The following is a 26,581-nucleotide window of genomic DNA, read 5'->3' as shown; positions in this document are numbered from 1 at the left end:
AGTGGGCCAAGATTCCCCTGCAACTGTGACAGAAAACAATTATTACTGCTAAAGGTGGTTCTATAAGCTATTTTTCACACATTTGAGTTTACATTTTGGAGTTTTTGTTAAAAACTCAAACAAAATTTTTCTGTTTATCTGAGATTCAAACTTTTTTTTTTACAATGTCCTGATACATAAATCCTTAGAATTGAAAGAGGATGTACATCTTTTTTCACAGCTATATGAACTCGCTCACAAAAACAGTTGTTTTTACCTTCCAGTCTTCTTCTACCACTAAGATAACTGTCCTATAATTAAGAACCTAGTAAGTATTTTTAATAAGCTTATAATTCATAAGGACAAAAGCAGTGGTTAAAGAATAATAATCCTATAAAATGTGGGGACATTTTATTTGTATATCCAAAATATAGAATTTCTAGTGTGGCATTTTATCTCAGGCAAACTGATATTATTTTCTACTTTATTTCACAATCAATTTTATTGCCAAAAAACCCCCAAATAAAAATCAAGTACTGACTTTTCAGCCTCTGATGAGCAGCTCAAGAGCAGCATCTTGTGTCTCAGAGACAAAACTGCAAGTCTTTAAGCTCATCATCAGAACTCCTCGACAGGTTTTAAAAGAAACTTTGCGCAATGTGAAAGACCAAAATAATAAAACACTACATCCATTAACAGAAAACATCTAGAGAACAGCACACAGTCCGTTGAGCTCCGAATATCACTTTTAATTAGCAGCTCCCTCCCACACGTGTGCACATACATACAAAGAGTCCACGGGTGATCCATGACGCACACTGATGAGACATGTCTGCATGTCTGGGGTGGTCTGAGCCCTCTCAACTGTGGCAGAGGTTTACATAAACCCCCAGCTTCTGGCAACAGACACAAAATGAGAGGGTGTTAAAGTAAATCTTCCCTCCCTCCCATAGAGCAAACACGCTCGTACATCACACACGTATTTACACGTTTTAAATCATTAGCAGCAACTATAAACACTACAAACACTTTTCCCTCACTTTGCTGCCGTCATCAGATTCTTGCAGACAGGCAGCGAGGACACACAGAACACGATCCGAGAGCCAGTTAGTGGGGCCCGAGTTTGCGTGCCAGACGGGAGCTGCAGCCTCAGCTCATCTGGTGCTTCTCGGTCTAATTGGTGTCTGCTTGGTGTCTTTCGCCACGTGCCGCCGTGCAATTGAGGGCAAAACAGCGCCAGCGCCTTAAAACCTCGCCCTCGTCCCCCTCCGCTTCCCATCACTCCATCATCTATAGCATCGCACCGACGGAGCGGAGGAGAAGCTCATCCACTGCGCTTCAACCCTATCATTATCCCAGTGAGGTCATTCAGAAAAGCTGCTTGTGAGAAATACACTCATTTGCTTGTGGTTCGACCTGTAAAACCGAAGGCGCCACAAATCATAACCAAACAGCACAGAGCATGTTTTTAACATGGAGGAAATAAAAGTGCTGAGTGCTGCAGGGGTGGAGAGGAAAGAGGATGCTTCCCCCTGTTCTTTAATTCTGGTTCAAGATTTTCTTTTCACTCCTAGGTGAGCGGAGATGAGCTCTTGCTTGCTTTCCGTGCAATATTAATGATTTCATCAGTGATCAAATGACTGATGGCTTTATATTGTTCTGCAGATTTTCACATTTGGCTCTGCAGCAACAAGAAGATTAATCTCATAAATCACAGACTGACTTTTCCTCCCCCCCCCTCAGACACACGTGTAACAAGACAATGCAGACGTTTCATTGGGGGACAATGTAACACCAAACCAAATGGTTGTCTTTAGTCAACTAGCACCCTGGCTCTCAGCCTGAGGCCTCTAGGCAATGTTTTCATCACAAGACCTTCATCGTTCACTATGGGGTCATAAATCTGGAAGCTTCAATACTCCACTGGGTCACCTTTCACTAAGATTTGGTTCGGGATTTAGAAAGGAAGAAAAAAGGGGGGGAAAGGAATCCAGGAAATCTTCATGTCTGTTGTGGGAAGGCTACAATTTGCCTCGAGCACCAGATGCTGCTCAGTACAAGAGGTACAGCACATTTCATTGTCAATTTCATTGTCCACAATTTTGTTGTACATGTACAGTACAATGACAATAAAGGGCTGTTCTATTATATTCTAGATATGGGTATTTTTATATATGTGTGTCTGTGTTGTTTTATTTCTACTTCCAAAGGCATCTCGAATTCCTGTCATTTCTGCAATGTCTGGTGAAAAAGAAAAATGCATGAGCAAAACCAGGGAGCTTTAGCCAATGCCCCAAATTTTACTGGTTCTTTAAGGTGATCAGGATACAACAACAACGCGTACACACACCTAAAATTGTGTTCTTGTAAAAATCTAACTAACAATCTTGCTGTTTTTTGTGGAATGATCTGGGAGAAATCATCTGCTTCTGAATGTGAGCCGGAACAGAGCGCTCATGATTGACTTCCTGAACATAAAAAGATGTCCAGTTGCCTTCAATTTAAGTGCTTAAGACTCAGATGCTATATAACCCGTGTCTGTCCTGGGACAGGATGTTCATGTACCATGGGCGTCCACATGTACGACAGGCTGAACAGGAAAGCCGACACAGAGGATGTATACAAGAAGGGGATCAGCAGGCTCCATTTCCTAAGCAAGCTGAGATTCTTCAACATGTTCAGCAAAATGAAGCTTTTCTATCACTCACTTGTTGTGAGTGCAGCGCACTTTACTGGGGTCTGCTGGGAAGGTAGCATCGGAGCTGGAGACACCAACAGACGGGATAACCCGAGCAGGATGGCTGGCTCTGTGACTGGCTGCAAACTGGACACTTTTAAAGCTGTAGCGGAGAGAAGGTCACTGAACAAACTTGCCAATTCATCACACTCACCGCCCTCTGCACCTCTTCCTGGACACGCTGCAGAGCGTTATTGCATGTGGTATGAAAGAGTTCCTGTATCTGAATCAGTGTGTCAGAGAAGGAGGTCCGCTGCCACAAGGACAGATACAGGAAATCTTTCATACCACGTGCAATGACTCTCGACAGCGGCACACATCTGTCTCGCAGAGACTCATCTGTCAGCGTTTTATTTCAACCCTGCTCTCTCACATCGCACGACACACACTGTGACACTTTATTGCACTCCGCTGTTTATTGCACATATTACTAGCACATGCCCATGATACCCTATTGTTCAGGTCCGCTCATGCTGTTGGCAAACTGATGCACTTAATCACACTGAGAAAAAACAGAGGTGGAAGATGATGTTTAGAGAAATAAGTAGAAGCTAAATATGGGACTGATTGTACTTTTACGTGCAGGAAAATCTATGTGTGATTAAAGGACCCCATCAACCATCCACTGCCATCCACTCATCAGCCAGACACTGTCCTCCCACAGAGTGAAAACTGGCATGCACAATGCTGTACTTTTTCAGTTTCTTAACAGTCGTCTGTTTTATTCCCAGCCTGAATTTGTTTGGATGAGGTCTCTCTTAAAAAGAGGCCTAACCAGAGAACTGAAAAATAAAGATGATGAGAGGACAGTTACACACGTTGGAACAGATATCTCTAAGTGTCATCTGACCCATGCAATGGGAAGATAAATAAGATATCAGAGGTACAAATATAGTTTAATTGGTCCTCCTGGGACCTGAGCGAGGCAGTTTCTGCATGGCAGTGCCTTGAATCTGCCATGCATGTATACTAATGTGCCAGCTAGAGCCCTTTTTCTGAGTGTTGCTCCTCTGCATCTATATCTCTTTCCCACACGAGTAAACTTTAAGTCTCCACTGCTTTATGCCTGACTCATATTTAAGGTGTGTGCAAGTGTGAGAGCATCTGAAGGGGAGAGAAACGCAACCTAAAGAGATCCTTAAACTGTGTTTATTTGACGTTAAAGGCTTACCTCTGTGCTGTATAAAGGTTTGGTTTAAACTATGCCTTCTTGTGTTGCAAGCATTGTTCACTTTTCAGCTTGGAAGAGTGTCAGGGTCATTTTTCAATTTTGTGGTTTGTGAACAGATTACGTTCTCTCCCAGCGCTCCCTGAGAGCAAAAACTCTGTGAGCGCCTGAATGTGTTTGAAGGTCTACACGCATATACTGGATGGTCCCGATTTTCCCATGTTTAGACTTACGGTACTTATGGTACTTACACCAGTTCGCAGTTATTGGTTCTCAGCATGAACCAGAGGGAGACCACCGAGTTTAGGACCAAACCCGATGTCCATTACGCTTTAAGTCATCCAGCCAAAGAAGTCGAGTTGAGAAGCATAAAATCTCTCATGGGTATGTAACTTGTGTAGAGACAAGCCTCAGGGCTTTTTGCCCTGCAGAAAAACTGCATTTAAATTACATTTTGGAAACAAAGGCTTTGTTATTTAAAGCAACTTAACCATAAGGTGAAAGACAATACTACAAAAGCTGAAAAATGCCTGAGCAAATCCAGGCCCCTTTTGTTAAAACTATTGCTGCACTCGATTGAGATTGACTTGGTGTAATATAAGTTGTATTTAACAAGCTCACAAAGAAGATGGATCACACGATCCTTTATAAATCACTATTAATATCACCTTGGGTGGTATGTGTAAGTATTTGGAAATCGCAGCATGATTTTTAAAAGAACAGACCCTCCTCTTTCTATTAAATATTGTATTTAACTGATATTTCGTGCTGCAGAGAACATCACATCAAAAAGAAAGGTCCCTATTGTAGAGACTTCTGCTGAATTATACTAAATTCATTTACTTTAGCATCTGGAAAAAAAATAAGATAAAAAAAAAGGAAAATATCCCTGTTACCACTATTTTTAAAGAATTTATATTATTAACTGAGGTTAAAGCTGGAAGCACTATTTCCCTAAAGAAAGCCGTAGCTAACGAGGGTAACATTTTGAACTGCATCTTTGCTGTTTAGCCCGCTGTGTGGTGGCTTCAGCTGTGGAAAATGTCTGAATAATAGTCTGTGCCCTCGTCACACTGGTCACTTGGACACTCAGCTATGTGTGGCTGCTGGTAGTCACTGTGAAATTGCTCGAAAGCATAGACGCCAGTCTGTGACGCCCTGATTCATTGGTTCAAGTGGTCGCATGGGGCTGTTTGATGATACGATGATGCATCAAAACCTCCTCGCGCATACAAACAAATTACCGCCAGTGCCTGTAGTTTACACTGGAAGACACTGATTTGTACACACACACTCACTAACTAACACCTCGGCGGTAGAGAAACATGAACCGTAAATAGAGAACATTTTTTCCGCACGTACTACTGAAACCAACACGTCTCAGTCACATTTTAGGATATCATGTGAGCAGCTTTAAAAAACAGTGAAACAAAATATTTTTGCTGTAATTTTGTATTCTGGAGGGAGTTTTATCTTAGTCTTAACTTGTGTTTCTTTTGGCTAAATTCAACTTTCTTACATACAAGCAGAAAACGCACTGAATGAGGGTGTATTTGAACATCACATCACACCGAGGGATTCTTATCCAACAGCTGCTACTTTATGGCTCTGTGCAGTCTGTAACTACTTGACGATGGTAAATATCCCAATCAAAGGTTGTTTGATCCAATTTGCAGACCTCTCTGCATTCTGTTATGACTATCCAACCTGTGAACTTTAAATCGCAGTACGCAGTTCCAGTAATCCGCCCAGCTGTGCTGGCAGACCTGTGAGAACCAGAAGAGGACACGGCTTTCCGGAGAGGAAAATTGTGAGATATGTATGTTTGTTCTCCTGCTTTATTGTACATGTCCACCAACCAACACAAAGAGTAATTAGAGCCCACATTAAAGACGCGGATAGGCTTTGGGTTGCAGGTTTCCCACTTCTTAAGGTAAACTCTGCTACATAGGTGGCAGGGATCCTTCAGCAGCAAGTAATTACTGCTGTAACTCAGGTTAACACTATTGCTTACACTGTAGATTGGCTACATACTGCAGACTGACTGAGCCAAGTGCCCACTATAAGCAACTCATACAGAAGCTTACATTGAAGTGCTACAACACTTATTCCAGTTAGTAACTGCCATGTAGTAAGTCAGGAACCACAAGGCGAAAAACAACTTGTCCCAGAGACAGTTTTATTTAACAGCAGCAAGATTTAGGGTGAAGGATTCACATCCAGAAGAAGAACTACCGTGTCCTTACTTGGCTAAAACACCCTAGATTTGAAAACTGTGGTAAAAATTTAATTTAGCTTATTACACTCCTATTTAAACAGAATGAAACCACATTCATGGCAAGGGCTTTTAATAATCTCGCCCACACGCCCAAACACACATCCAAAGCCAGAAAATGAAAGGCCTAATCGTAACAATCACCTCCACTTGGAGACAATTAGCGCACGCGGTGCCAAAACCCCGAGTTAAGACATCCAAAAATTCCTGGATGAAACTCGCTGGCATCAACACGTCGCTATTGTGTGAGTGTTTCTGTTTGTGTCTGTGCATGCCTGCGTAAATGCACACTGAATGTGGAGAAGAATACAAACATCTGCAGAAGGGAGTGCAACCTGAAATGTAAACAATTAGAAATCAATCACTCGTCCAGAAAATGTGTGCGTGCCTTCACACGCCAACGAGGAGCAGATACTGCGCAGAGGGCGAGGAGAGACGAGCGTGGGGGGTGGGGTGAAAGCTTAGTAGGAGAGGGAAGATTTTCCCATTAATCAAAGGCACAGTTCTGTGTGTTGGTGCTGAACGCTAAAAGGCGCCGAAATCACAAACACATGGATTCCTCGTAACGCATATGCACATGTCAGCATGCGAGCTACGGGACTACGCGACGGTACGCCGTGCGAGAGTCTCCCCAGATGGGAGTGCGAGTTCATCGGTAGCCAGCAACAGACACACCACTGGCTGCATCCAGTCCCACACACCCACATTTGTTATGTGGGTGTTGTGGTGAGGTCTTGTCCCTGGTGGTATTACCTCAGCAGCACCACTTCAGTACCCACAGCGCACGGATGTGAGACCACATCAAGCAGGGGGGATGCATTCGCTGTGGCACGGTCCGGGCCAAGGATTTACTGAACACATATGCTGATGGAACAAACACAGGGGTGAGAGAAAGATCCCTCATCCAAAGCCACGTGGCTTTACACCACATTCACCAGCACTCAGCACTTTCAGGCCTCCAAACAACCCTCGCAAGTGCCAAACACCAGTCAGCCAGCCAAAAGCGTACAAGTCCAGAAGGCACATGGCTTGTAACTCACTGCTTTCTTCTCAGCTTTTCTCTTGTTTTAAAGAAAATCAGCTCTAGTATTAAAGAAAAAAAAAGGATTCTTCTGGCTTGTCACAAACAAATTTCAACAAATTCAGGGTCTCTTTCAGAGTCCCGGCTATGTGAAAACAAACATTTACATTTATGGCTAACTGGACTCACAACAGTAGTTATTTACTCACTGTTTGAAATCCAGGTTTTTCCAATCCAACTCGAGCATGGGCTGCTTCACATCGGGGCAGTGTTTTGATAAATAGTCAATCGCATGCAACGTGAACAGATCCAGAGGAGCTGATTTCTCTAACAACAAGTTTAATAATGAAGAAATGTGAGAGAATTATTTCACAACCGAGTGGTGAAACAAAGCGTGCTTTTCATTAGGGCTTGCACACAGACGAGGGGACTGTGCGAGAAATCCTTTTGCTGTCCTTTTGCTGCATGTAGTGAAATAACTCAGTTTAAGTCAATAAAAAGAAGCAAATGTTAAAAATATCAGCGCAGTGTGTCCAAGTGTAAAATTCTTTCCACTTTTATTACCATCATACCAAAGGTTAAATGGGGTGGGGATGGTGGTGTCCTTGGAGATTTGTTGCTTGTTTGTACAAATTGAGAACATCCCGGCAGAGACTCTGAAAATTCTGCAGTTTTTCTGTGGAACTGAGTAGCTGACACACAGCATCCTCTTTATCCAGTGAGACCTCACTTAGGTGAAAAGGTGGAGGAAATTTCATTTTGGCAGTAACATACTTTTACAATGTGCATATTAAAATTGACAGGGACATAAACCGGTGAGTTTCTGGGCAGCGAGTGGGCTCGCACAAACATTTAAGTGTTTAGAAAGTGTAATCACTAAGTGCAGTAAAATGAAAAGTTAAAAGATAACTGCCAAAGCCATTACGTATTCTTGTGTGAGCCATAAGTTAACGTTAGGAGCCTGATGTCAGAAGTAGCTGTCAACTTATTAAACTCGCTTCCATCTTTAGTCTGACGTTGCTCCTGTCCTAACTGGATTAGGCAGGTTTTCCATAACCGGTTGGTAGAAAGCGCTGCGTCCGCCTAACTCCATTTCAAGGAGCTGGCAAAGTGCGTTTTTCTCCATTTGGCGAACAGTAATGCCTTTTGAGCGCTGAAACGCAAGCGACCACGGTCATTTCAACACATCCCTGTTGTGGAGCTTGACAACACTTGACCTTGGCATTAATTCTGCCCATTGCTCTGACTTGCTTAGTGTTGGTACACCACACAGCACTTGCTGGACAGATCTTTATTTTGAACTGAGAAAAATTAGTCAAGTGCATGAACATTAGCCCAATATACAGTATAGTTTTACATTAATGAAGCTCATGATTAAGTTCAATAAGGAAGATCTAGGATCACTCATCTTAAGGCTTCGGTGTTCGGCTGCTAGTCTGTCAATTTTAATACTGACATCATGACTTTAGTCCAGGGGTGGGGAACTGCAGGCCTCAAGGGCCGCTGTCCTGCAGGTTTTAGATATCACCCTGGGTCAACACACCAACATACCCGAATCAAATGATTATAGTTCATTACCAGGCCTCTGGAGAACTTCAAGACATGTTGAGGAGGCAATTTTGCCATTTAAATTAGCAGTGTTGGATCAAGGACACATCTAAAACCTGCAGGACACCGGCCCTTGAGGCCTGGAGTTCCCCCACTCCTCCTTTAGTCCAATCATCTTCTCCACCGCCTTATTTGAGCCAATCAGCCTCCACTCTCTGTGGTTTAAATCCCAGTGTCATTCTTCCATTCAGACTCTCATTCATGCCACCCACGTCCATCGCATCTCCGCCTCACCCGAGTTACTCAGAGCTCCACCCAAGCCTCAGTCTTCCTCTTCACCACCAGCATCTACATTGCGGGGGTTCTCCCCTAAATCCACCGCTGGGATTTCATTCTGCCATGATGGGTCATGGGAGTCTAATTGCCAAATGTATTAATTTAGATTTATCTAAAAGTGTTACCACTTTGGTAACACCAGGTAGTTTGTGTTTCCTCATGAGAAGTGAGGCAGGTGAGTGCTTATTACAAAAGCACACTAGAGAAGGTCATACTTTATTAAAATAACAATCTTAGTCAACTATTTTAAGATGATTTATAGTGATCTTTTTCATATGCGTGCTCAGGGTGCTTGCCCTGCCTGACAAAATATTGCATCATCCCAGCAGCACTTGAAACATGGTTCCATGCTCATGTGCAGGAGATATTACCTGGAGGCTTGGAAGGTTATGGGCATTGTTATATGCACTGGCTCAGTTTAAGTAAATTTCATCACATCAAAAGCTCAGAAATTCCTGATCGCATTTAACTTGACAATGAAGTCAAAAAACCTTGAACGTAAACACCCTCTCTGTCAGCCAATTCTCGCATTAATGAAGACAAATGAAGGGTTTAATTGTGCAAGACGGTTGCCCTTTCCACCTGGCACAACATGCAAAACACAGCTGCCAAGTCAGCATGCAGCTGAGCAATGGGTTACTCTTTCTGTAAGCTGCTGCTGCCACAGCCACTGAGCGCTCTCCGTGCGTACCACCCAGACTGCCCCTTGGCCCTACAAGCCCAACCCCAATTACTGCGACCCCCGATACCCTGCCAAAAGGCGGAACCGCTCCAGCTCCTGTTCACTCTGAAGCTTCTCAAAAAGTGGGGAAAAAAACAACCCTGACAAATGCTGCCTGAGGTGCAATTGAGCATGTAAAGACATTAAGGCTTGAATTTCTTGGCGTGTGATGAAGCGAGATAGACTGAGGGCAGACAGGAAGAGACATTTAACTTAAAATTTGATCAAAAGCAGCAATGAGTGCATCACAACCCACCAGAACAAAAAAAAAAAAAACACTTCACAAGGCAAACAAACAGTTTGTCACAACTGCTTACTGGAAGTGTCCCACTAAGCCATTATTGATAACACCAGGGCAATGGGCTGGGTCAGTTGGACTGTGCTCTTCTTGTTATGACAATTCAAAATGTCTCATGTGGAAAAGGTTAATCCAAGTACTTTGTATACTTTTTGTAAGGCACTTCTGCTCTTCTTCAGTATGAATTGTGTGTGCAGTGCACTTTAATTTCCTCTGGTATGGATATTTTTGGAAGGTATGGGTTCAAAATCTCATTTCTGAATGTAGTTTGCCGGATCTCCCTGTGTCTGCCGGGGTTATTTCCAGGCACTCTTCATTCCAGAGTCCAAAGGCATTTAAGGTGAATCAGTGACTCTCAAGTGGCAGTGGATGTGAGCCAGACAAAGCACAGCGAATGAAGATGTGTGCGTAAACATGACTTGCAGTGTGAAGCACTGAGTGGTGTCCTGACATGTAAAGAGGCAACCTTTGCTGACATGTTATCCACAAGTGCCGAGTTAGGAGCTAATATGACGTGTGCAGCATGTTCAGCTTGTCCTTACACTTTGAATTTGTCTGCCAATGTTAAAGAAGCAAAAGTGCTTTCATGCAGATAAACTCATAGTAAAGACACTCCTGCCAGCGAGAACTTCACTAACACACAAACAAAGTATGAGGTGACATTTGCACACAAACACACACACTAACAGAGGGATCAGCTTTCAGTAATCTACTTTAAAGTTGCCTGCTGACAAGCTGATCGTATTTGGTGTCTAGACATAGCGGCTAAAGAGAAAACCGTGTGCTCCCTCCCTCTCTTTCTCTCTCCCTCCCTCCCGTCTGTTATTTTGACCAAAACAGCACAAAAACATACCAAATCCTGAATGCACTAAATGCTTTAAGATTGTGGCAGATCTGAACTGAAGGCAGGTCAGTTTAGCACTCGTGTGCACTTGTGAGCGTGGTTTGATTTAGTCTTGCTAAAATAAGCATAGCTTATTGCATTAACCAAACGCTACTTCAAAGCATGCATGTAATAATCAGCATCAATAATGCTATTAGAGATGTGCCTGCAACACATGTCATGTGCACTAACCAAGCCCCGTGATATCATGAATGCTGTTTTTGTTAAGTGCACACTGTAGTCCAGAGAAGCATGACAACATTTCTGCATCATGGTCACTTTGTAATTGGAATAATTTTTCATTTATCATTTATATTATATAAAAAAAAATTTTCAATATAAAAACCTGCACGTTGTACTTTCACACCACAAATGTCTTAAAGTAGGTTTAAAAAGAACAACGAAAACAAAATAAATACAATATTATTCCCTTAAAGTAAATAGTGTCCAATGAGTGCGCTGCTGTGGCAGAGGTTTGCACTCTCAATGTGCTTAAAGTGTGTACTTTTAATCATTTGGAAAGTGTGTTCGCTGATGAGGGTTTTAGGAGGTGTTCCTGATGGTTTTGCATTTTCCTTGCATACGCCCAGACAACCTATCAATGATACTGTGAAAGTAGATGACTGAATGTTTCAAAATCCGATATGTTAAAATTATTTGCAGTTAAACAGGATTTACGTTATTTATTTGTGTTTTATTTTTTTGTATAAATGAGGTAAAAATGATACGTTTTCATCGTTTTGAAGGATTTTAGTGAGCCGCAGTTCTTTAAACCTCAGCAGATCAAAGGAGCACGCAGGGAAAATAAAAACATTCGTGGCCAAACAAAGAGCGGGACTAGCCAGTGCTAGATTTATGAGCAGATTTTCTGTTTATCTTCACATTCTCACTCATTCAGTCTCATTACAAGGAAAAACTCTTTCTCAGACTAAGCCGCCAACATTTCAGCCACCAGACCTCCTGCACACTTTGAATCAGGAACTTCTCAATCCCATAAATTTACTTAATATATGTTTATGAATGCTGACAGTGCTACAGTAAGCGCATGCCATCATATAATGAATATGGGTTAATTAACAAAGGTATGTTAGACCTCAGCTGTACGAGACAGCTCTATTCCATTGAAGTAGATCGCGCTGGGGCTGCCAGGAAAAACACTTTCCTTTGGAGAGAACAATTCATCTGCGGTTCTCTTGGGGGATAGGGTAAAGGGTGCTGGGGAGGTCAGTCACATTGCCCACCGACCAACCCTGGCATATAGTCGTGAAAGTTAAACGAGAGAGAAAGGGAATATACTTTAGAGGAGATCTGCCTCCTGGGTCACTTGCTAATTAAGCAGCATTTATCTTGGCGTTGAGTCAACCTTAATATTGAACCTAGATCCAACATAGAGCAGCGCCACAAGCACACAGAGACTGAAAACAGCTGAGTGCTGAAAGGAATCACAAGTATGGCTCCTGGGAGTCTGTGAGCTCCTCATCTGAAGACATATTAGCATCATAAATTTAGCAAAACGCAGCATTTGTAATGTCAGTTTAAGAAATCCTCTATTTCTGTTCTGCTATTCAGTTAAGTAAGTAAAAAAAATATTTGTAGATTTTACACATACAGGTTAACTGCTGGTAATGTCTGCTTTGGCCTTGAATGTTCTATAAAAGTCATTCTAGATCATGACAATTTCATTCTACTGGTCTGTCATCAGATTTTAAAGATTAACTGCAGCTTTCTATCATTTCATCTAAAAAAGAGGCAGAAGCCCTTTTCCCACAGAGTTAAGTCATTCTATCTATTTACAGTAAATGTGGGGCTATCACTACCAAAGCACCTGTGTCCTGAATGCAACAAAAGTCATTCGAATGAAGCCTATAAAGAGCAGCTGAGGCTGGGATGGCACGAATACAGTATGTCAGAGTGGTTACATAAATACTCTTTGTATGATGTTTGGCTTGAAAATCATTTAAAAAGCGGTTCATGCAAATTCAAACATTTGCTCGAGGTCAGTGCATCATAAATCACACTGCTGTTTGGTTTCAGCGTGAAATCCAAACGCTGTAAAGATAGCCGTTTGTGGTTTCTAACTCCACTGTAAACATGTATAACTGCATCTGAATTCTTGACTCCTTATAGTTTCTTTTTCCCGTTAAATATTTCTCCGGCATATAAAAGAGCAAAGACAGACCAAATATAGTGACAAACGTAAATCATTTAAGGGCAGGCGGTATCTAAAGTTCACGTGAACATTACAAAGAAGGCGTGGTCAGAACCCTCCCAAATCTCAAAATGACCTTTGCCCTTTGCAGATCTGTAAGGCTATCCAGCACATGCAAGTTGTCAAATAAGTCCTCACGATCCTGCTTGAAAGCACGATGGCGAGTTCAAGCAGATCTTTTATTTCAAAAGAAATGTCACTCTGTTTGATTAGTGGTGAGCATCTGTTGAAGGCTGGTGAATATTCAATACGTTGAGGTCAGATGGTTATTTGCCGAGGCGTGGAAACACGTGTCTGAAGGACTTTCGCCTTACTGCAGAGATCACAGAGGCACATAACCCAGAAAAATGTCAGTAAAATCACGTCAACGATAAGACGTCCTCACAGAAAATACAAAAGCGCAACGTAAAAACTCACCTTGAGCTAACTCTTGGCTCTAACGTAATATAGTTAAAAGCCTTCAATCACTTTTAAAAGATTGCTCTGTTATCACGCCAGGACTAATCCCATCACTGAGGATGAGGATACACATCAATGCCTGCAACAACATCAGTTTGACACCTTCATACCTCCCTCCCCGACCGCTTAGATAAAACATCTGGGAGAGAGATCAGCTGACAAAAACTGCCACAGGCAGGAATCATGTGTCATCAAAGGTGATGGCAGAGCGCGAGGAATGCGATGGGGCACCCCACCCTCGAACACGCAACAAGTGTTAGTGCGTTTGCTGCCCTGTTTTGCATCAAGCTGGGTCAGCCTGCAGTCAGATTACACCTCCTCTCCCAAGGTCCCACAATCATCATTCACTTGCATTCATTACTGAGGTGTAACATAGATGATTTTTCACTCCTCTGCTGCGAAGTGTTATGCAAACACACTGCGATAGATTTATTGGCTGTTTTAGTTTTATCTGACATCTCGATTTATTTAAATGCGAGTTCTAAGGGAAGGAGAACTGGATATTTGAAGTTTATGTTTGAAATTAAAAAGCAGGAATGTGGGAATTCGGTAATAACCAGCTAGAACCCCCCTAAGGTCATCTGGAAGATGCTGCCTTGGTTATTCCCTGGGTCCCCAGACATGTTAAGGGAAGCTGCTTTTACCTTTTATGCTGTGCTCCTGCTCTGTGTGGCACATTGTGTTTTCACCTGCAATAAAATGTGCTATACATATTAAGTTTTTGCTAACAGAGATGAACGGCGAGGCTTTTAAACTTACCGGGTCTTCTGGTTTTTGGCCGCCATCATGCAGAGGCTCTTCAGCAAGGTGATCTCGCCGAATCAGCGTGAATTCCCTGATGAACACTGCATCTCCATTGTTGGCCCACACGGCAATCTGAAGAAACAAAGCCACAGCAGCAAAAGCCTAAGTTAAAAGATCAACAGATCTGTAGCAGGCAACTGTTAACAGAGGGGGCAGCACTGGTAACACAATTTATTGATGCAAGAATGCTTTAAATGAAATTCTCGTCACATCAGCAGAGTCTGACACATGCCCCAACTCCACCTTACGGTGTGGGAACAAGAACAGCTGCGTCCCAAAGTGTCAACAATCATAGCTATTTGTAATGGTAGCTGACGGTTGCGCAACTTTTACATAATCGTACACGGTTCACACTGCAATTACACATGATTGCAGAGGTGTGAAGGCAGGGCAGGGTGTTAATGGAAGCCTTTCGGGAGCGTGTTTGCAGTGATGTGATGCAGCTGAAGGAGGCAGTTGCAGGTTATTATCAAACTGTGCAACAAGTTGTTGCAACGATATGTTGTCCCTCTGGAACAATGATGAGATTTTTTTTTAATTAGGTAACACTGTTGCTCTTGCTGGGCCTCCTGAGGTCTGTTTTTTCTTTTCTTTTTGGTTTCTTCTCTCAACCACACATCCCTCCTGATGATGGGAATCATTACAGGCTCTGGAGGAATTCACAGCACAGGAGATCTGATATCACAAGATGTAGTAACCCACATCTTCAGTCAGGAGAGACTGGTGGGGGTGAGGGGTATGTTGGATAGGGCCCATTAGCAGCACAGCAGGGCCCGCATTCTGAAAGACGTGCAGATTCACTGAACGGGGGCCTTCAGCTGCTATCCTTGGGTCATAAACAGCCCTGTAATAACCCGGGTCAACTGCCTGCCTCCCGTGCCTGTGCTAAGGCAGCACGATGCAGGGCTGTGCATGTGGGTTTGGGGCACTTGAGGCTCAATGTAGGGGGTTGTAGAATTTTTTTGCTGAGGCGAAAAAAGCGCTGCTAAGCAACTGAAGCAAAACTTAGACTGGCTCTGTGTGGGAAAGAGCCGCAGAATGTGCTCTCAAATAAGACAAATCAAATCTGGTGTAAAGCCCCACACTCAGCACCGCTTAGCTGCAGTCACTTAGACTGTGGGGGGCTTCTGTAACAACTCATAAGTCACAGTGTGGCCAAAAGCCTCCTTGGATGACAGAGACCATAATGCACAGGCTTGCTTTTGTTGGTTATGGAACTGAAGATGTGGCAGCTGTTGGGCCAAGTGTAACACTTCGGTTTATACGTGTCTGAAGATGAACAAAAATAAACATTTTACTTTAGACTGTTTATAATTATTCCAAAGTGGTTGCATGTGGGAGTCTGCAAATCCAGAAGGAGACAAATGAGTGTGAAGACTCACTTGTTAGAAAGTGGTAAAACATGCTGCTGGAAATTTCCAACACTGCCTCAACAGTTTGAATATCTAAGATCTGTTATGTCTACGCAAGTGAATTCAGCACATTTTAACATCCACCCATTCATTTTCTACCACTTATCCAGTTCAGGGTCATAGGGGCTAGAGCCCAGCTGTCATAGGGTGACTGGCAGCGTGCACCCTGGACACTTTCCTCGTCTGATATTTGAAACCAAATAACTGATATGGAAACCTCCAAAACAGTCTATTTCTGAGCATATAAATATCACGCAGGATCTCTGGTCATATGACTAATGTTGTATCCTTTCTGCTACCGATGCTGAAAAGTAAATGTTGAAGAACCACGCACTATACCAGAGGCTGAGCAAATACCCAGTAAGTCAAGCGTGCAAACATTAAGAAGCTCTGCTGATGTGCGTGTCAGCTAACACTCTCCAAAAACAACTTAACTGAAAATGAAGGCCGTGCAGACAATGCAACAACTGTTCCTTCTTAAAACAGACCCCAAACCACAGAAACGACCTTATTGCTATTTTGTAAAACCAGTAAATAACTGACACTGCCTCTGGATTGGCAGACTGGAGTAATGGTTCCCATCTTTAAGAAGAGGGACCAGAGGAGGTGCTCCAACTACAGGGGGACAACTCTCCTTAGCCTTGCTGATCTATGCCAGGGTATTAAAGAGGAGAGTTTGTCAACCCTTGGATGCAGGAAGAACAATGCTGGTCACGAAAAACTGGAGCCGCACTTAAGAAATTGGGCATACATGCAGCAGAAATGAGCTTTCTCCAAAGGATGACTGGCCTCTCCCTTAGAGATAGGGTGAGGAGTTATTCGAGAGGGACTCGGAGCCACTGCTCCTCCACATTGAAAGGAGCCAGTTGAAGTGGTTTGGGCATCTGACAAGGATGCCTCCTGGGCATCTGCTAGTTGAAGTGTTCCAAGTATGTTTGACTGGGAAGCAGCCCTGGGGCAGACGGAGGACACACTGGAGAGATTATATCTTTTGGCTAGCCTGGGAATGTCTCGGTGTTCCCCCAGACGGGAGGAAATGAGGAGGTAAATAGGGAGAGGGAGGTCTGTGCTGCTTAAGCTGCTGCCCCCATGATCTCTTTGGATAAGAGGAAGAAAATGGACAGATGGATGGTCCCAATTGGGGAATAACAGATGATGAAGCAAAGCCTAATTTGGGGTGTTTCTATCCTATGATAGGCTAAAAATCTAACTTTAACCTTTAACTTTAAAGATCTATGAGTATTCAAGTGTTTTTCATCCACCTGTGACATATCAGTGGGTGATGTCAGGGTGGCTACTTCATTTGTTAATATATTTTATGGATATTTTTCAAATAAATTAATATAAACAGACCTAAAAATGGCTTACACTCAACAGAGTACACAAACATGACTCCGCTAATGTCGCTCCGTGTTGGCCAAATATGGGAAATAATGAGTGTGTTAGATCTTTGACATGCACAAATGTTTCCGTTTATTTAAATGTGCACGAGAGACGTTAACAAAATGTACACTTAAAGTTTGAAGTTTGGAGCCAACTCCAACTGGTATTCGAATATCTAAATCTGCATTTGAGTTTAAATGCGGTGTGTGTATGCGCGCGCGTCAATGTCACAAAGAGCAAGGGTGAAAGTAAAGCAGGGAGCCAAGATGGTGATTCATTAACCTCCAAGGCGAGTTAGATTTCAAAGAGCACGTCTCAACCAAGGAAGAGGAGAGGAAGTGAACTCGGGGGCAAGTTGGGTCTTCAAAAGCACATAATCAACAGTAATAACATCCAACCTGATATTATAATTGAGCTTTCCTATAACGTGGTGCCAGCTTCCACTGTTTGGGTGGAAACGATGAAAAACGAGTGACTTTAGCCATGCTACACTAGACCAAAACCTAGACTTCTGTTTCATGCACTGGTGCCTTTGATTAATAAGATTCCTTCCAATGTTTAGATAAGGAACCCCCTCACCCCCTTTTAAAGACTTGCTGCTGTCTGAATAAAACCTAAGAGGAAAAGATATTTTTGCTAATCCACTTTCAGAGGGGTTTATGTGAGCTTTCATTTAACACATCTTGGAGGAGGAAACACTGTGGCCTTATTTTCCTCCCTTTCTCTACTCTTCTTTCATAAGCAAAAAAACCAGCATGCCCTTTTTCTCATCTGAGGATTTTCACCATATCCGTCCCTGCCCGCCCACACATCAGCTAGTTAGAAGATTTTTTTAAGCATGAGATTATGAGTGCTTAGCAATGTATCAATTACACATCAGGGTTTCAGAACTGATGAAAGTAACTCATAAAAAATGCTGAGACTTGGCACACCTCAGGTTACAAGACACCCCTTAATGTACTGTAAGATTAAAAGGAAAAAACAACCCGCCTGGTTATAACTTTCACTTGAACCATTCACACAGGAAACCTTAAATGTAACAGTTCATGACTAAGCTTTGCGAGAAAACTAAGTAAAATTGAAGCACTACTTTCATCACATTCTCTGATTCCTGATGGATTATTTAGTTATCTAATATTCTTCCTCAGGCAGCCTTTGAAGTTGTACCATCTCCCCAGTTTCTCTGCCAGATTTCACTCAACTTGATTTACTAGTGTCTGTCTCCCAAGTGCAGTCTGTCCTAAGAACAAGAAGAGAAGAAGGGCAAGGAGCTCAACTTGCTGTAATCTTCAACTCCCACCACTTTTCATCTGGAACAGCATTAGGAATGAGAAGCCTCAGGAGACAGAGAGGAAAAAAAAATCATCAACCTCTGATTGATGAAAAATTTTCCTGGCACTGTCACATCCCTTTGCGTGCGGGTCTGTGTGTCCCACTTGTTAACGTCTGCTAACGATGCACAGCACCTTCACGGTGATGCACTTTATTTCTATGACACTTTAAAGTCGTCGTGAAGCAGCCTGTTTTACTTACAATCTGGTGCATTTCCTGTTGAAACAGGATACTACAGAACAGTGCAGGAAGAGATTAGCTGAAAATGTAAACAGAATTCAACACATTCACACGGCGGCCATTTGCCTCGCTAGGGTCTCGCTAAAGGGAAGCTCAAATGTTATTACTAGAATAATGTTGCTGCTCCATTCCAGGTGGGAAATCAAATAATGTGGATAAATCAGAAATATCACACACTCTCGAGGTTACTCAACAACTGAAGAGACAATACATAGAAAAGTAGAGGGGCGTACTGGTCAATTAGCTAATGTTAGACAACGGCTACACTTAGCATTCAAACATTTTCTAGCTAGCTTTGCTGCTAAGAGGTGTTAGAGTAAAGGTGTAAATCGAATCTGAACTATCAAGTTTGGACATAGTTTAGATGCATTTAAGTGTTGAAGTAACTAATGCTGGATTCACTCATTCTGGCAATATCACATTAGCTAACTTTGAAAATGTTCTGGGTAAGCTAGTAATATTACACAACATTAAACTCACTGGAAGACATACACTCAACAGCAACTTTATTAAGTACACCTGTTCAGCTGCTTGCTATCATAAATATCGGCTGCGACTGTCCCATGTAACCGTCTTTAGGGTTCACAGAGAATGGTCTGAAAACAAGTGAGTCGTAGTGAGTGAAAATGCCTTATTGATGCTGGAGGTTAGAAGAAAATGGGCAGACTTTTTCGAACTAATGGGAGGGCAACAGTAACTCAGATAGCCACTGCACAGCTAAGGTATGCAAAAGAGCATCTCTGAACACATAAACCGTGAAGCAGATGGGATTTAGCAGAAGACGCTTGGCAAAATGTTACTTTGTCTGCAGATTCTCAATTTCAGCTGCAACACTCAGATGGTAGAGTCCGAATTTGTTGTAAACAACATAGAAGCATGGCTTCATCCTGCCTCGTATCAATGGTTCAGGTTGCTGGTGGTGTAATGATATTTTCCTGGCACATTCTGGTATCTTGGCTATTATTTTAAAAAATTCCCTGGTTATTTTTTTTTTTTTTTACATTTTCTCCCTTTACTGTACATATTGTGTAGTCTCCCAAATGCAATGTACTGCAAACTGCTGATTCTGCATCGTACATACTGGTCCAGAAAAGATGAACTATTATGCAGTTACTGCTGTGTATTATTTTACACAAAGCAGAGGGCGGGAATGACAAAATATTTTTTTCATACCAGAAAAAGCTGCGATATCATATGTTATGGTGCATCATGGCCATATTTGGTCAAAGCTGATAAAGCAATGAGACTCGTTAACGTCAGAAACCATCAACCAAGTCCAAGCCCTTATAGAGAGTAAAGTTGAGAAAGAGAGCATAGGCGACGTCAGTATCCATCATAAACACAAACCTTTGACCAGTGAGCACGTGGCTTGCAGCAGCACAGTTTCTTCACTCTATGTCCGGTTGTGCAGTCCTGTTCAAACAGAAGACACAAGCAAGACAGCGCTCCGATGTGACAGTCGTACTTCTGCTCATCAAAAGCTATGGCAGTGGAATCGACTGTTTCACCTGAACTCCACAGCCTCTCATATGTCCAGCACAGGGGCAGATATGATGAAGTCCAAAAATATCAAAACGCGAGGAAGAGGAGCTCAAAAGATTTTTACCCTCCTCTGATGGCCTCTGTGAGGAGATTCTCTGTGAGAATCAGGGATGGAGAAACTGAACAGACTTTGAGTCACACGGACAATGTGTTAGCCTTTGTGGCCTTCCAGATGTCAAATATAAGAAAAGAGGTGAGAATTACACTGTTGGATTGCTGATACTATGGCTGATCAGAAAGGTCCTTTCAGATATGTTATTTGAACTGTTTGAGAGTCAAACTGAGACAAACCGTTTTAATAAAAACTGACTGTGTGGTTTGTTGGAAATAGTCTTAAAAGTACATTTAGTGCGTGTAAATACAACGAAAGAGAAAAAAGATTTTTTTGGCATCAGAGAAGGTTTGGATGAAGCTTTTCAATTCAACTAAAGTAGAATAAAACTAAACATTCAACACGACCCACCAGTATCAATGAAGCTGCAAGCAAATCATGCTTCAGACATCAACAAGGATGTAAAATGACTCATTGGTGTAGTTTCGCCTTGAGCGACGTTGTTGTGATTTAGCACTATATAAATGAAACTGAATTGAAGTGAATAGCCCGCAATAATCGACTGTCACAGCAAAATCAAGAAACTCAAACTACACACTTGAACATGCCTCCAATTTTCTCTTGTTTCAGGTGTTGGCTTTATCGTCTGACAGGAAGCAGTCAGCTAGACATCAACACCTAACAGACCCGACTGTCACCATCTATCATTAATATGGCCTGTGAAACTGCTGCTCATAAACTGGAAATATAAAACGAAAAGCCTTGCATTTATAACACGGATGGACTATTTCAGGCCTTGTAAATATGTACAATAGTTTTTGCTACTATATTAAAAAAATATTTGTAAATGGTTTCTGAATTATGTATTTATTTATAATGGGACAAAAAAAATGCTAAAAAGTTGTTTGGTACAGTTTAAATTGGAGAAGAAAATGAAAATAAAAGGAACAAACTACACTTCAGTGTGTAGGTTTTTTACTGTATCATCACTTTTACAGTCTAGTGTTGAATGTCAGGGACTCCTTGCAGCTGCCTGGTGAGTAACTACAGCATTAGCCAACTGTTTCCATTAGCTATTTTGCACAAATTAAGACAGAGAACCGGTATACTTATATTAACTAAATCAATCAGGCTACATCATTCAGCAAGGTTATCCATAATTCTGTGCTCTGGTCACAGGGACTGCCCCTGACTTAGAGTTATGTACTGTGTCCCATGGTTTCTCTGCGCGAGGCAACGGGATAACTCATCCGAAGAGGTCATCATCGATCATTTTATTCCACAGTTGTCACCAGCCATTTTTCTGAAACTATCCAGTGGCTTTTGCAAAAATCCCTTCTAACCACAAAATATCTGCCTGCAATGCAAACAGAGACCAAATACTGTAATGCTCACACCGGCTGTGCCTTTACAATAAATCACAGCTCGTCACTCCCGAGTTGACCACGAGCTGACTGCAACCTGAGCGCTTGACCGGTCTAAGTGTGCAACATTAGCAAGTAGCATATTTCCTTCTAAGCAGACAGGTTGGTCCACCTGCTGACCATGTGCGAGGCCACGAGGGTTCATTGTGGAGTTTCAGCTTTAGTGGGGAGCTAATTATGTGGTGGGACAACTCAGTGCCTCCAACCCTTGGTTTGCAGTACATTCAGTACAGATGGAGCTGTGAAATTCAGTCCCGGGGCTTTTGTATCCTATTAGCCAGCATGGAGACATCTCAATGCAAAAATAGCTTCATGGCTAACATTAATCTGTGTACCAGACATCGTGTGGTTTCCCTGCTCAGGTAACGACCTCTCTTATATTTAATGTGGAGGTTTGTAATAAAGCCCTCCAAGAAGTCTGACAGTTTAAAGAACAGCGTGGAGTGCTGTGACACTGTAAGTAGCTGAGCACACCGAACTACCACTGGAAGTGTACAGATGATTTTGCATGATTTTCCCTCACCTGCAGTCGAATACAAAGCCGGTCAAATCAAGGTGCTGATAGAGAAAGAAAGCACCCTCTCTGGTCCCCATTGAAATGGTAAAAAGCACACAAGCAAAGCAGCTGTGTATAAGATGTCATTCTGATTTACTGTTTAAAGACCTCCTTGGAGAAGTGGATCTCAGCACTTCTGTGCATGTAAAACACCCAAGTTGCTTGGAAAAAATCTGAGCGATCTGGGGAATAACTTTAGGAGTAAAAACAAGACAGAAGGAAAATATGAGCTGTTAAAAACAGATAAAGAAGGCAGATAAGATAAATCAAGCAGCTGATTTCAAAGTAAACATTAGCACTGTGTAGCACTTTCTGTATTGGGGTATTCGGTCCCATTTATTTCAGTGCACACACACGTGGGGGGTTTTTAAGCTGGAAAGTCAATATTTCTGTATACATAATAAATAAGAAAGCTACGTATAATGTGCAAGTTATCCGTTATAGGGCAACGCTACTTTACATGTGTGTGGCTATCAGTTTGTTGTGGTTCAAAAATCAAATGAATGCAGCTTTAACTTGTTACAGAGAAACAACTTCTCACGTCAAATCAAATTTAAAGGAGGCGCAGTGAAAGAAACGGTCATGTAGAATAACACGAGTCTGATGAGACACTCTTGACCCTGCAGGTCTCGCAGAATATACCAGCTGCAGGAAAAGATAACAGGGCCACACGGGTTCCCACGATGCTAGCGAGCGGAGACTGACAAAGTACTGAAGGGAAGACCACATCTGCACACATCTGGCACAGAGATGAAGGGGAAGGCATTGGACCAAGAAATACAACTTTCTTCATTACTTCAAATTTGAAACCACGCACCTCGTAACTCGTCTGCTAGAGCACGCACAACTTCTGCTTAAGCATGTCTTCAATTAACACATCGACCTTGTTAATTCGTTAAAATACAACAGGAGATTTTAAAAACACGATTCAGGATTTCTGTAGTGGTTGGTTACCTTCTTTGAAACTGCAGTTTAAGGCCTGGCTAACCAAGGCCTCAATCACACAGGCCTTGAGACCTGTCAGCAGGTTGCTCTGGTTCCTGATACTTTGCATGGAATACAAATAGAAAGAAAATTAGAAAGAAAGAGCATATTTATTTATCTTGGCTTCTCTTCATTGTCTCCATATTAAATCCGGAATTATTTAATTTAAAATCCTTCTTGTCACATACAACGTCTTGAAAAATCAGGCCCATTCTCAACTGAAAGACCCCAATAGAGCACTTTGCTCTTAGACTGCTGACTTACTTGTGGTTCCTTGGATATTTAAAATCAGGCAGAGGCTTCAGCTTTCAGCCCACTCTTCTGTGGGCAGAGACAGACACCCTCTCGCTTTTAAGAAGATTAGGCTTAAAACTGAGTGTTTCTTCTTCACCACTCACTATGTGTTTACACAGCACTCTGCATTTAATCATTAGTTATTATTAATATCTGGCTCTCTTCCACAGTGTGTTTTTTGTCCTGTCTCCTTCACCTCCGACCAGTAAATGGTCGCTCCCTCCCTGAGCCTGGTTCTGCAGAGGCTTCTTCCTGTTAAAATAGAGTTTTTCCTTCCCACTGTCGCCAAGTGCTTGCTCATTAAGCAATAGTGAAACTGTGATAAATGTCTGACTCAAACTAGAAATGGAGAATTGCCTTTTGAAATGTGCTGCAGCAAGGCACAACCTTTATTCTGAAGGCACATATCTCCATTTCCGTGTCCCTTGCAATTTTATAAGTTTGACTGCAGCTCAAAGAGTAAATGCCACAAAATGCTTGCAACCAAAGTAATCACAAGGAGGGTTTTAGTGCAGCAACCTCTTTGCAATCATTTTCACCCAGCAGCAGCCAGCAACCTCCAGCAATCTCTCATCAACCGGTCGGGGAATACATATTTTTCCCTAGGAGGCTGCCAGGATTGCTGACCAGTGTCTAGGTCTGTGTGAGGCCTAACTACGATGAATTTAGGATTCATTGCTAGTTAAAAATGTTGAGAAAGGTCATCTATTCTGACTAAACGTTTGTAATTTTACTAGCTTCAAAGAACCTTTCTTCCAAAGTTTTACACATTAAGAATTATGCGCATCCACTGGTAACAGTGTCTCTGGCAACAGAAGTTGAGTAGTAACGAGATATTACTTTTTTTGGGTCAAGCTGGCTTTCCAGTGATTGAAAGAAAAAGAAGAGAGGCCTCAGCTGGGCTCGGCTTTGACGTCACAGCTCTGATTCAAGACATCCACCCAGTTTGCATCTTCCATCACACCCACTTAAAAGACAAAAAAGGCACTTGTTTGTCTAAGCTTAGCCCATGATGAATGGCCTTGGCTCTTTGTTCTAGTTGATTCCATCGTGAAACACAGATGTTAGGTTATGTAAGAAGAGTGTGAAACCCAAGCAAGCTAGGGTGGACAAATCATGACCGAGTCACATTTTCAAAGGAGGAGATAGTTTACCGAAATCATCCGTCTTCTGCTCCGCTGGCCTTACGCTCAAAGGCAGATTGACCAAATCTATCATGTTATTTCACACCAAAAGGGATCGTTAAATGTTATTAATTTACCACAACGGGCGCAGAGTAAGTGGCCTAAAGTAACCATCTGGGCAGGGACAGAAAGACATCCATCTCTAACCTTTAAGATCATACATCTCTGCCCTTTTTGGTGTTCTGCGTATCGCATTGTCTGATAAATACATCTGATAGAAAGCATATGTACACTTCATACATATTTATCACTGAAAAGCATCCCTGCTGCACTACTGTGTGAGAGAGTGAATACTGTCACATCAATATAACGCTGGCAGCAGTGCAACCATCGGACATGGATGGGGTGTCTGTGTTTTTGGGGTTGGGGGGCTGCAGCAGCTGTGTAGCTGCTCTCCCTCGCAGCTTTTCATTAGTCTGATCGATTCATTAGCCCATCTGTGGATCTGTCCAGTGGTGTTAAGTAATGCTGACTTCTGTCAGTAATGAAGCTGTGCAAGTGTGTGAACACAGGGCCGCCTGCCACGACCAAAGAGGCTACAGAGACGGATGGTGCAGTGGTGCTTTTGAGAGAGCCATAACTAAGTGGTGGATTTCAAATTACAGTTTCATTCACTGTACTGCGTGCACGACACACACACACACGTTCAAAAACATCTGTCCCCCTTCATCACATCAGTTCGTAGAAGGATTCAAATAGACAGCTGGGTGGCACAATTACAACTGGATGTTCCACACGTAGCAGGCCAACGAGTTCACTGTGCTACTGCACGGCTGATGCAAAACACCAGGGTCATTTCACACATGACGGCGATCGTCACAAGATGACTGATGATAACGGTTTCTACAGGGTGTTGTAGCTTTGTAACTTTCCATTCAGCTTTTAGTCTTTAGATGCTTACAAAGAAAATGATTTAAGACCCACATATAATACACTTCTTTAAAAAAAATTAAGTTAAAAGGTGATTTATTTGTGAAGCATTTGACCATTTTACAGCAGGTGGGTTAAAGTACATCACTCATCCAAAACTATTAAAAGAACATAAAAACTGCATTGTTAATGTGCAGCACTGTCTCACAGCAGTTTTTGGAATACTCTGCCAAAATTAAGTCATGTTCCTGGGAATAAAAATTAAAAATGTACCTCATATTTATAAATTCTTGTCCATTTTATGTTTTGCCATTAAACCAGACTGCAATATGACATAAAAATGTCGGTTCAATTACATTTTCCCTCTAAACTGTGTGGCGCAAAACCGGATCAGATTTGGGTTTTTGGAGGGCCCAAAGTCAAGTAGTACTGGTCACAAATCAGCAAATTTCTCCTATTTCATCTATTATTTAACATACCATTAGCTGTTGCAGAATTCTCTGTGGCGGTGGCCCACACATTGATCATGCATGAAAGCGGTTGATGCCAGACCTCCCAGAAGACCAATCCACTAATCACACTTTTCTTTGAAATAGACAAAGAACAAACCTGGCAAGCTGTTAGCGTGAAGCGTGGCCAAATAACTGGAACCTTGGGGGTTTTCAGTAAAGGTAACACTTTTTCACCAGTGAAATCAGTGTAAACTGTGCTGTACTGATCTGTGAGGAATTGCGAGACCTCTGCAGTCTCATACCGCAGCAAAGGCCAACAAATTTGTTCCGCAGAGTTTCCCAAACTGTTTTCACCGACATCAACGTGCGCTGTGAAAGCCGTCTGCGGTTACCGTCGAATTACTAGTGCATTCCTTCT

General features: G+C 42.3%; 1 protein-coding gene and 1 long non-coding RNA gene across 4 annotated transcripts in view; one reads left to right on the top strand and one right to left on the bottom strand.

The window, feature by feature from the left end:
- The window catches only part of LOC100692940 (ADAMTS-like protein 1), a 98,882-nt gene that overhangs the window by 48,944 nt on the left and 23,357 nt on the right, over positions 1–26,581 (bottom strand). For all 3 annotated transcript variants that reach the window (XM_005468151.4, XM_005468150.4, XM_019348328.2), the window contains exon 2: positions 14,394–14,510. In XM_005468151.4, the coding sequence (XP_005468208.1) occupies positions 14,394–14,510 (117 nt within the window). The remainder of the gene's footprint in view (positions 1–14,393; positions 14,511–26,581) is intronic.
- LOC106097108 (uncharacterized) lies at positions 19,516–21,250 on the top strand. Its single transcript, XR_001223435.3, has 2 exons — positions 19,516–20,540; positions 21,030–21,250. It is a non-coding gene; the product is annotated as an uncharacterized LOC106097108 (long non-coding RNA).

This window comes from Oreochromis niloticus, linkage group LG3 (assembly GCF_001858045.2).
Source record: "Oreochromis niloticus isolate F11D_XX linkage group LG3, O_niloticus_UMD_NMBU, whole genome shotgun sequence".
In the NCBI taxonomy this organism is placed as follows: domain Eukaryota; kingdom Metazoa; phylum Chordata; class Actinopteri; order Cichliformes; family Cichlidae; genus Oreochromis; species Oreochromis niloticus.
The sequence above is the reverse complement of the archived record's forward strand: the minus strand, read 5'-3'. Positions and strand labels throughout refer to the sequence as shown.